Genomic DNA, 11,421 nt, shown 5'->3' on the forward strand with positions numbered 1-11,421 from the left:
AATAATTGCACCAATATTTATACCTTCCAAATATCAATTTTATATTAAAAAAATTATCTATCTATCTCTATATATAGTCCTAACAGGTAGCAGACTTTTAAGATGTTGACCGTGTATGAAAATCTCACTCATTTCCAAACTAGTAATACATGAGGTGTGTCACTCTTCGGGTATTGAGTGATAATGCCCTAAAAAGCCTTGGCTGTACTAATAAACAAATAAATAAAATTGCAACAACTTACCAGAGCTCTGAATATTTTTTGTTCCAGCAGAGAAGCTTTGTGGTGATGAAGTAGCAGACAAGTATTTATTCCCCATGTTTTACTGAACTTGAAAAGCCCGTCCTGTGCCTTGGGCTGGCTCCTTTCTCTTAAATAGGAATTTTGGATCCACGTAGTGCGGGATCCAGGGTGCCCGTGGCGGAGCCTGGTGTTCCTCGGGTACGGCACCCCGGCTTTTCTCACAGCGGTGACCGCTAGATTTCAGGTGAGGTCCAGCACCTCTGTCGTGCCGCTGCTGGCCGGTGGTTTTCCCTTGGGATTTGAAGATTTCCACTTACAAAACTTGAACCCTTTCTCCTTTGTTTCCTTTCGTATCTGTCCTGTCAGCGACAAACTGCTAAGGAAGAGGGCAGGCTTTCATTTTTGTGATTTTGCAACAGCTATTGGAGCACCTAGTACTGTTCACACACAGCCGATTGCCGTCAGTGACATAAGCAAGGCCTCCCGTGGCTCTGGATTGAATTAAGCTTAAATGTAAGCTACCAAAAAATCAAAAATTATATTTTGAACAAAATTAGGGTGGCATTCCTTTCTTCGGTTTTTAATTTCTGGGAGGGTTTGGTACTAGTTTTTGGTGGAGCACCACAGAAAAGAGTAGTCCATTCGCCCAAAAAACTCTCAATCTCCAGTGCTTCACCTCCAATAACCTCGATTGAAATCTGTCACCTTAAGTCCCGTATCTGCTGTTCTTGCTCCAAAGCAGGCGTGCTTTGCTGCAAAGCACTACTACCAGCTCTTCATCTTGAGGCCAGTGGAAGTTCTCCATCTCCCTCAAAAATCAGGTCCTGTATTCAGATGCCAGCCTTGTTCCCCAAAACACGAATCAGCTCATGAACTCCATAAACTCAGCTTGTTTATCAGATGGGTCATTACTCCTCCCAGAATTTTCTTCTAAAATGATGCTTCTTGACACATAGTAACTCTAGGGCTGTTGGTGGAAACACTACGCAGTGCATCCACAAGAGCTACGCGTTGTGCCTGTGAACTAACCCATCGCCAGCAGTGAGATCTACAAGCTCTGTTTCATTTCTCACGTCACGGGATGAGGAAAGAGAAGACACGTGAATTAAGTGGTTTCCAGTAATGCATTGTCTGTAAAGCAGTTTAAAATTTAGTACAAACAATTGTAATTATGAAATCAGCTTTCATGACAAAGTGTGTGGTGGTTCTGCATAAGCAGCAGTGACCTGGCTGTTAACCGAGCAGCATCCAGACAGCCCTGGAGGTATCTTTTTTCGTATTACTGGTTGTATAATTTTGCCTTGCATACAGTGAAGTCTCCAGGTTAAAATAATAAGAAACCAAATGTAAATGACCCTGTTTCTGGTCTCAGCACCTGCAAAGCACCATACTTGAGATTTGAGGGAAAGCTGTGGTTAGTATTTGATTTTTTTAATGCAGTCAGAGCAAGCTTTTGTCTTTACAGCTAATAAAGGTGTTAGCCCAGGGAGGGGCTGAGCCTGCACCACAGTTTGCTGTCTGTCCTTGACCCTCTGCGAAACGGGCGCTGCAGCACCCTGTGCCATCACGGGCCAGCGTCAGCGGTCACTTGGCTATCGGGGCACCCGACCTGGCCCGGAACCTTCGCTGCCCTCTGATTTCAGAGGTGCCTCCACAGCATCCCGAGCTCTCCCCGCTGCCCGCCTGCTCCCCAGCGCTGGAGGGGCCGGGCTGGAGGTTCCCCATAGGAAACACCGACTCGATACAAACCACAGCGGGTAAACAATAATGGGCGCGATTGCAGCGGGACTTCCGCTTTCCGCGGGGCTTTAACAGCAAAGCAGAGCTGTGTGAAGGCAGAGGGGAGGAGAGGACGCCGAGACGCCCGGGGAGGCAGGAGCAGGGGCCGGAGCGGGACGCTGCAGCTGGGAGCAGCTATGGGGGATGCCTTCATCCGGCACATTGAGCTGCTGGGCTACGAGAAAAGGTTTTTCCCTAGCCAGCACTATGTGAGTACGCAGTGACCTTCCAACAAGCTGAGCAGTGAGGACTGGCCAGGGTAAAAAGCCTGGCCAGCATATTTCTTTAGATAAATGTGATTGAGGGCCTAGGAGCATCCTTTGTTGGGGGGTCATGGGGGCTAGCATGAGCTGGAGGCAGCCAGAGGCTAAAATGTCCTGAACATACAAGATTTTGGGCACCTCCTTTGCAAGCCGTAGGTTACTTCGCAGGCTTGGAAAAGGCTTTTCCTCTTTGATTCCCACCCGTCTGCGTGTTTCTATCCCCTCTCCGTCCCTGCCAAGCTTCCCTAGCGCCCGGCTCGCTCGGTGCCTGGGCAGAGCTACTCCCATTGGGGTGGGAGTAGGGTGTAGGGAGTAGGCTACTCCCATTGGGGTGGTGGAAGAAAAACACACAGTTTATCTGAAATGGAAAGAGCATGAGGCTCCCCGGGGGCTTCGGCCGCAGCGGGGTGTGGGGTCCTGCTCGCCCGCAGAGCTGCGGCACCTCTGCTTTGCCCCTCAGGTCTACATGTTCCTGGTGAAGTGGAACGACCTCTCCGAAAAGCTCGTCTACCGCCGGTTTACCGAGATATATGAGTTCCATGTGAGTCGTCCCGGGGTGGGCACCAGCCCCTGGCCCAGCACGCCAGGGCTTGGGTTGGGGAAAAAGAGGAGGGCGAATTCTAGCTGAAATTGCCCCAAAACAAACCTGGCTCAAAGGAGGCTCCTGGGTCCCCGCGCTTCAATCTCCTTCGCCCCTTGAAGTGGGGAGCCCCCAGCTCTGCGCTCCCCTGGCAGGTTTCTCCCGGTGTCGAGGCGCGGGGTCCAGCCAGCACGCGCCAGCGGGCAGCGGGGCGAGTGCCGGGAAGGGGGGCAAAACGCAGGCAGGGGTGCGGGTGCCACGGGGGGGTCCCCCAGTGCCATCCTCACAGCCGTGCCTGGCTCTGCTCCACAGAAAGCGCTGAAGGAGATGTTCCCCATTGAATCCGGGGACATCAACACGGAGAACCGGATCATCCCGCACTTGCCAGGTGAGGGGCAGGCACCGGGGCTGGGGGCTGAAATAGAAATTGCAGCTGGTTGGGAAATTCCCCGGTGGGCCGAGCTCAGCCAGCCGCCTCCCCCGCAGGTGCTTGGGGCAATTTCTGTTCCTGCCTACCAGGCTTGAAATCGAAGCACCAGAAGGGCTGCCCGAGCAGCAGCACTGCTTTCTCCCGACGCTCGCCAGCCCTGCAGGCCCCGTCCTTCCTCCCTAGGGCCGCTTCCCGGAGCGTTGGCTGCGCCCCGGGCTGGTGCAAAGGGTCTGGCTTGGGGGAGCCTGAGCTGAGCTGAGCTGAGCTGAGCCAAGCTGAGCTGAGCCGAGCTGAGCCGAGCCCTCCTTCAGTGACACCATCACTGGGATTGTTTTTTTCCTGCCTTTATGGCAACAGAGATATTTTGTAAGAGGAAGCAATGCAATATGTCTACAATGACAGGGAATGAACTGCTGATCTAAAGAGCTGGCGGTTTGTCCCCAAGCACAGGTCAGCAAAATTCCCCTTTTTATTTAATTTCCTGCTTTAAAAGAGGCAGGAAGGAACATGAGAAATAGCTGCGGGTTGTGGTCAACACCTCTCAGGGAGGAAGAAACCTGCACCGCGCGGCAGTGCAGGTGCCACGGCTGGGGGTCTCCCCTCGGGGCCGGACTAACACTGCCATGCCGGGACCCTTCCTACGCGCTCCCGCTGCTGTGCCGGGGCTGTTCGGAACATCCCCATCTCGTTTGGGGAACAGAAAGCGCTGGGGACAAGGCAGGCGTCGGTCTGCTGCGGGGGGTGCAGGGGTGCCACTGGCCGCACACATGCGCACCGACGCGGGGTTCAACACTGCCGTGGGTCGGGGCTGCCAGCGCATTTTGGAGCCCTGGGGTGAAGAGCGGCTCTGCAGGACATGCGCTGTGGCCGGTGGGACGGAGGGATGTGCCTGTCTCCCTCAGCCCCAGGCTGGTCCCCTGAGTCCCTCCTTGTGTCCCGGTGCAGTTGCTGCGTTTGTGGCCAGCAGCTGGGCTTAGTCTGAGCGTGGATATGGGAGTTATCCCGTAACTGAAATGGGGTCAAACAGGGTCTTTTCTGGGCTTGCACGAGCTCTGCAAGAGTCCACAAGCTGCAGGGGACGAGTCCAGCTGCACAGCGCTCTCCTCCGCGCTGCCCATGGCACCCGGGCTGGGCACTGCGCCATGCTCGCCTCCCCAGCCGCACTGCCAAAAGGAGGAATGTGCAGCTGCAGCACTTCTACAAAACAGCTGTGGCCCTGCCGTCAGCTTCTCCCTAGTTTTTTCAGCACCGTGCATGGCCCTTCCACGTGCCTGCCATGGCCGGGGCCAGAGCGACAAGGGCAGAGACGAGGCCACGCTCCCACAGAGCTTTGCCTTACGGGCACCATGCAGCCCTGCAGCACCCTGGGGCCAAATCCACTCGTTTTCAGTGCAAAATTAATGATTCAGAGCAGCCTGCTTGGGAAATTCATAAAAACAGGACACTCTGCCTGCTTTTTCCCCTCTCCCCCAGCCCCAAAGTGGTTTGACGGGCAGCGCTCGACCCAGAACAGGCAGGGCACGCTGTCTGAGTACTGCTACACGCTGGTCAACCTGCCCAACAAGATCTCCCGGTGCCTGCATGTGGTCAACTTCTTCAAGGTCCGTCCCGACGACATGAACCCCGCCACGGACAGCCAGTGAGTCCAGCCGCCTGCCGCTTTGGGGGAAATCCTGCGTCCCCGGCCCTGGGTGCTGGCAGCAGCCCGCAGGGAGGGCACCGCTGCCGGCGGTGCGGGGTGGTTGGCATTGAGCTGCCTTTGACCCATCTAGGATCAAGAAGCCCGAGGTCTTCCTCCTGCCAAAGGATACCAAGAAAAACTCCACCGGTAAGAGGCCTTGGAGGGGTGCAAGCGGCTGCCTCGGCAGCAGCAAAACCTGGCCGGGAGAGGGGCAGCCATCCCACGGCAGATGCCCTGACCGAGAGCACGGTCTCTGTGCCAGAGCTGCAGCTGGGAGGGAACCACAGCCTTGGGGGGAATGAGTCCCTGTCCTGGGATCCAGCTGGTTTGGGACCAGAAGAGGCTGGGAGAGTGCTTTGGGCTGTCCTGGGGCTGCTTTTGGCCTGCTTGGAACAGGGTGTTTCTGTGCCGGGGGCTGGGAGAGGGAACGTTTGTCACTTCTCCCCCGCAGACATCACAGGCCCCATGGTCCTGCAAACCTACCGAGCCATCGCTGACTACGAGAAGAGCTCCACATCCGAGATGGCTCTAAAAGCTGGGGACATGGTGGACGTCGTGGAGAAGAGCGAGAGCGGTATGTGTCTGTTCCTCCAGAGAGCCCCCAAGGGCCAGCCCCCTCCTGGCCACCATTTCAGCATGGGGACTGCCCTTGCGTCTCGCGTCCAAACGCAGCATGAGAGTTAGTTACGCCAGTGCATCTGTTAAAGGGTAGGCAGTTGTATCAGGGTCTCCTGATGGAGAGGAGAAGCTCAAAGCAAATGCAATCGGCAGCATCGAAACATGCCCCCTTGGGCATGTTTCACATTCACATGGAGCCACATGATAGTTGGGTTTGGCTGGGGAGGGTGTGAGGCAATCCTAGAAAACCCTGCAACCTCCATGCATGCCTCAGCCTGTGAGGTTTCCTGCCCAGGAGGAAACAGAATGAAGTGGCCAAGGCCCCTGGTTTGTGCCATGTAAACAGGGGCCGGCCCTGGTGCCATCCCTTCCATCCAGGCCACGTGGATGCCTGCGCCTACGCCGGCCGGGGACAGAGCCGATGCTGGTGCCCCCGCCGTGCCCCTACAACACCCTCTGCTCTTGCCCACGGCTGCTTTTGTTGCAGGCTGGTGGTTTTGCCAGTTGAAGAATAAACGGGGCTGGGTGCCAGCTGCCTATCTGGAGCCGATGGATGGTCCCGATGAGTCTGAAGAGCAGGAGCCCAACTATGCAGGTAAAATGTTGGGGTAACCAGGGTGTGTACCAGAGCACAGCCTGCCGCTGCTCCCTGCCGGAATGGTTCATTGCAAGGCCCCCGCTGGGCAGCCCACGCTGCAGCAGGGCTGCTGGGCACAGAGATGTTGCTGTAGAAGCTGCCAGGAGGGATAAATCTCATAGTTCAGTGCCTTGGTCTCAACATCAGGAGCTTCCCATGACCTGCAACTCAGCATTAGATGCTTGTTTTGGCCGATCACAGATGTGTCTCTTCATCTGGGGCCGTCCTGAGCTAGCTGGGTGCGTGCCGAGTTGCTGGGTTAGCAAAGGACCACGGTGCAGCGTCCGAGCCGAGGCGCAGGCTTTCCCTAGCGCTTGGCTTCTGCGCTGCCCTTACCAGCCCTCCGCATCGCCCTGCCGTGGCAGCGGGGCCTTATCACATGGAGCAGAGGGAGGATCCTGCAGACTCACGCTGATTGCTGTCTGGGCTTCATCTTCTTCTTTCAGAACACTGCAGCAGACTATGAGCACAAGGCTTCCTCCTTCCTGATTTAATCACCTGAATTATGAACATGCTCTTCAGCAGAGATAGGTGTACTTCCACTGCTTGCATTCACCAGCTTTCTCCTGGAGAGGTGCTGGAGGGGCTGAGATGAGCCATAGGCTGGGGAAGTCTGAATCCAAACTGGGAGACCTGAAGCACCCTGGGCCTTGCCTCAAACATAGGGTAGATGCTCTGGTGCCTCCTCTCCTCAGCAGCTGGAGAGGGTGAGCCCCATCCCTGGCACGGTAGCACACAACCTGCTGTCCCACTTCTGTGTGCAGGCGAGCAGTACGTTGTCCAGAAAAGCTACACGGCTGTGGAGGAGGATGAGCTGACCCTCAAGGAGGGGGATACCATCGAAGTCATCCACAAGCTCCTCGATGGCTGGTGGGTCATCAGGTGGGTCATCAGGGATGCCACGAACAAATCAGGCAAGCAGGAATCGGGCAGAGATCTCAGAGATGAACCAAGCGTTTCTCCACACCAGGGCTGTGAAAGCCACGGACCATTTGGTGCCGCTGCCCAGCACTTCCTTTTGCAGAGCTGCTTCTAGTAGCCTGTGGCTTTGCCAAACGTTAAACATCGCAGCTGGGGCTTCCTCTGCTGGGGCCTTCAGAAATATCCAAGGAGGCAGATGGAAAAAAACGTATCTGTTATTTTGCCTCCAAGTATTCTGGCACATTTTGCTTTGCAAAACCTCAGCTTTCATCCCAGCCCTGGCCTGCCCTGCAAACTTGGGCTTTCCCAAGGGGAACCCCAGCTGCCTTTGTGCTCTGGAGACTCACAGATTGCGCATTCACAGCAGGACACAACGTGGCCGCAACCCTGGGGATCCCCCTGCCCAGCCTGTGCCCGGGCGAGTGGTCCAGGAGGCTCTCCTGGTGTTTGCAGGTGTGCTGGGCTGGAGGGGGAGGCTGGCCGGGGACCAGGGAGTGTTTCTTGGGCACACGGCAGGGTGTCCGGCAGGAGGCTCTGAGCAATGCTTCAGGAGCCCAGCGGAGGTAATATAAGCTGGTGAGACCCTAAGCTTTCAAGCTGCGAGCCGTTGCTCTGCCCGCTACCTACTTGCTTTTGGGACTCAAGCCACACTTTCAGGGAGAGCCACAGGCACACAAGGTGGGGGCACAGTTGAAGCCCCCGTCCCTGCAAGCAACGTGAGAAGAAATAGCCCACCTAGCACCAGCAGTCCTGCCGGGGCCAGGGGCGAGGAGGTGGTGGTTGCAGAGCCAAGACTGCAAGCGATGTTGCTTTGTGTTGCACTGCAGGAAGGATGAAACCACAGGTTATTACCCCTCCATGTACCTGCAGAAAGCCGGGGAGGCGAACACCTCGGTGAAGAGCGAGCTGAGGAACCGGAGCGCTCCTCCACGAAGGTAGGAGAAGCCCCGGGCGGCGGGGAGGAGGACTAAAGCACTTCTTCGAGGGGGGTGAAATGAAACCAGACAGTGGCTTGTGGTGTCCCTTGCTCGCCCTGGCAATGAGGAACTGCCCAGGAGAGGTGTGAGCAGGGCAAAGACAGACCAGGAGGCAGATCCTGCAGGGCTGCAGCAAAACCAGCTCTGTGCTCCCCGACTTCCACAGGCGGAGAGGCACCCCAGCGTTTCTGACGCAGGGCTGCACGGTCCTTGCTCCAGCAGGTCCTCCAGCCAGACATATTTCTCCTTGTCCTTCTGCAAAGTTTCTTTTCTGGGCTAATCTCTAATTTTCAAATTGGCCTTTTTCTTATTTCCTAAGTGCATCCACTGAATCTTTGAGAAGCGAGGAGAGATTTGACTAATCAGAGCCACCAAACGGCCTAATCTGATGGGAGGATTTGAGCTAATGGAAGGGATTTTATTTTGATTAAAAAGATAAAAAGCAATAATAACGCATTAATTCCGACGCAAAGAAAACTGCTAGGAAGGGCAGAGTTTGCTGCTATCTTTTCTTCCCTACAAGAAAACACGGCAGCCTTGCTATAAAATCTCTCAAAATCCAGCTCTGCTGGCGCACAGATCGAGTGTGAGACGGTGTAAAATGGCCCAAACCCACCCATTTGAGCGCAGTGATGCCTACTGATACCCTTGGGGCAGGCGAGGTGGCCTGTTTCAAGGACAGTGACTTGTCCCCCCATGGTGAATGCTGTCCCTAGGCTGAGCCCCGTTGCAAAGGTGGTGACCTGCCATTGTGGGTAAGAGCTTTGCTTTGAGATGGATGCGTGCTCAAAGCAGGGAGAGGCTGAAGGCAGATGGGCCCGGCAAGGGGCCGTTGCCTTGAGCAGAGTAGGAGGATGATGCCATGGGATGGATGTCAGGAGCCACGTTGCTCAAGCCCTGGTAGTGAAGACAAAGCGGTGGCCTCCATCTGCCTGCCTGGGGACGGTCCCCGACGCTGGGGATTCCCCTGCGGCAGCATGCCGCAGCACAGCCCCAGCCTGCTCAGCCTTTCACTTCTCTCAGTAGTTTCTCTGCTGTGGGTTCAACACCACACATCCAGGTGCACGCTGACACGTTCTGTTCCCCTGGGCCCAGGGACTGATCCTTGGGCGTTGGGGAGCCACGCCAAACACCACACCAGGGAGCTCAGTGTTGCAGCCAGTATAGATGCTGTATGTCCATCCATCCAAGAGCTACAGCTCGCTTCCAGGGCTTTCTTGAACTCTGTTGGATAAACCTCATGCCCATCTCGTCCTTCCAGCCTTATGCCCAATCTACCTCACCATCCCCATCATTACTTTCCAGGCTTGTGCTCAGGCTTCGCCCTTCAGTATTTGCTTCCAGAGCACTGCTCCAGCTGCCTCCCAACACGCTGTACGTCACGTCTCACCTACGGCTGCCCTGGAGGGCTGGCATCCACCTGCTGCCTTCCACCGCAAAGCAGATATTGGGGCTTGGGTGGGGCAGAGGAGGGAGCACAGGGTTCAGCTGCAGCAGGTCCGTGAGAGGCAGGGCCAGGGAGATCCTCGGTGAGAAAGTGCAAGGCGTGAGAGCTGCCGGCACGGAAACTGAAAGTTTTGTTTCTGACTCACTGCAGATCCACCATCCGAAACGCAAAGAGCATCCACAAGCAGGGCCGGAAGCAGATCAGCCAGGAGACCTACAGGAGGAACAGCACAAAGTACATTCAGAGCCGGAGGAACATGAAGGAGAATTTCCAGAACAAGGCCAATGTCATCAGTAAGTCTCAGCAGGGCCTTTGCCCTGGACACGGGCTGAAGTCCTGCTGCCCTCCATCGCTGGTTGCTGGAGCAGGACAGCACATGGAGGTCACACCCTGCCTGTCCACCCTTCTCCTATGGGGAAAGCATGTGCAGGGAGATGCTTCTTTTCAGTGAGGTTTCTTACCTCTGGGTATAGGTCTGACAGAGAAGGAGGAGAATATGGTCCTGGTGGGAGGTCAGCCCACATTTAGGACCTGCGCTTTCCTCCTGCGCTTTCCACCTAACCTCACCTGTGCTGCCGTTACCATCATCATTACCATGTACGTTAGCTGTCAGCAAAGCACCTAGAGGGAGGTAGTGCATAAAGAAGGAGGCTGCTATTGAGGTAGACGCTTTAGATCTGGTAATCCCCCTGCGGGATCCATGACCTTCCCAAGGGAGAGCAGCTCCTTGCATGGACCTAGAGCTGGGCTCCCACCTGAGCAGAGCTGCCAGCCGGGAACTGGTGGGCTTATGCCACCACCCAAACCTCCAGGAAGACCATCACACGTGGCTGAGAGAGGAGGTTTGGTGGCCATGGCATAGGAAGCTTTTGAACATTCACATGAAGGGGTTGGGTGGTGGAGAGCTCTGACCCATCTGTACGTCTGCTTTACCCGCAGCTGAGAAAAACGAGCGAGAGGAGAACAAGCCCAAGGCTCAACCTGCTGTTCCTCCCCGTCCCAGCAAAGACCTCATCCTGAACCGCTGTACCGAGAGCACGCGGAGGAAGATCCTGTGAAGCCTCAGCCCCCTCCGCAGCCAGCCGACGCCGTATCTCCACCAGCTCTGCGCAGCCAGGGCTCAGCGCCAGACCGGGGGATCCAGGTGGCTCTGGCAGCCGCCGCAGGCCCTGGGGGCTGCCGGCCGGATCGGCGCAGCCCGGTGCCTGTCTTCACCCGCCGGCACGGCGAGCCCAATGTGACACCGTGAGGAGGGACCCGGCCCCGCTCCACCGGCTCCTGGGGGGCTGAGGCCTCCACAGCCACCGGAGACCCCTCGCCCCTAGACCCCCTTTTATCCCCTATTTGTATTTTGAATGATGTTGTGTTTTTCACCAATAAAGGAGAGACACTTTATAGCTGTATTTCCATGTCCGCCCGCACGGCGGGTCAGTGCAGACGCCGGGGAGCAGCCCGGTGTCCGGCGGCATGGCAGCAGGAAAGGCATTTCTCCCCGCCGCATCCAGCGGGGGATTGGGAAAGGGTCTCTTGCAAAAGATGCCGGCAGGGAGGAAATTTGGTTGGGGGGACGAACAATGGCAGCTTCCTCCTGGAAGGCGGCTGCTTCGCTCCCTCTGGTGGAAAGCAAGGGCGGGGATGTGGGGGTATGGCGTTCGCTGGGGTGGGGCAGGAGCCATGAGACAAGGTGGCCGCCCCGAATGGCGGCAGGGTGTGAGGGGCGCGGGGCAGGCGGCCCAGGGCCCGTGGGGCTGCCAGGGCGTGAGGGGCGAGCGGCTTCCCAAGGCTGCGGACGCTGGTCCCTCCTGCCGCCTCACGCAGGGTTGCCGTGTCGGGAGGCCGGCGGCCA

At 56.6% G+C, this 11,421-nt stretch overlaps 1 protein-coding gene across 2 annotated transcripts; it reads left to right on the top strand.

Moving 5' to 3' along the window:
• Positions 1-1,686: 1,686 nt before the first annotated feature.
• Positions 1,687-10,970, top strand: NCF1 (neutrophil cytosolic factor 1). 2 transcript variants are annotated; one of them, XM_075518269.1, is made up of 11 exons: positions 1,687-2,230; positions 2,745-2,825; positions 3,177-3,252; positions 4,768-4,933; positions 5,067-5,122; positions 5,427-5,549; positions 6,081-6,188; positions 6,995-7,112; positions 7,979-8,086; positions 9,726-9,868; positions 10,515-10,970. In XM_075518269.1, the coding sequence occupies exons 1-11, from the start codon at positions 2,159-2,161 to the stop codon at positions 10,631-10,633; spliced, it is 1,170 nt and encodes a 389-aa protein (XP_075374384.1). In that variant the 5' UTR covers positions 1,687-2,158; the 3' UTR covers positions 10,634-10,970. The 2 variants fall into 2 exon arrangements, with proteins under 2 accessions (XP_075374384.1, XP_075374383.1); XM_075518268.1 differs by lacking the exons at positions 1,687-2,230; positions 2,745-2,825; positions 3,177-3,252 and having other exon boundaries at positions 4,148-4,933.
• The last annotated feature ends 451 nt before the right edge of the window (positions 10,971-11,421 follow it).

Source organism: Mycteria americana, chromosome 15 (assembly GCF_035582795.1).
Source record: "Mycteria americana isolate JAX WOST 10 ecotype Jacksonville Zoo and Gardens chromosome 15, USCA_MyAme_1.0, whole genome shotgun sequence".
Lineage (NCBI taxonomy): Eukaryota > Metazoa > Chordata > Aves > Ciconiiformes > Ciconiidae > Mycteria > Mycteria americana.

What these genes read in the sequence shown, in the direction of transcription:
- NCF1 (XM_075518268.1), top strand. Translation starts at nt 4,308, where the DNA reads ATGGGGTCAAACAGGGTCTTTTCTGGGCTTGCACGAGCTCTGCAAGAG. An exon ending in CGGAGCGCTCCTCCACGAAG is followed by an intron (nt 8,087 to 9,725) that starts GTAGGAGAAGCC and finishes GACTCACTGCAG; the next exon opens with ATCCACCATCCGAAACGCAA. An exon ending in GAACAAGGCCAATGTCATCA is followed by an intron (nt 9,869 to 10,514) that starts GTAAGTCTCAGC and finishes CTTTACCCGCAG; the next exon opens with CTGAGAAAAACGAGCGAGAG.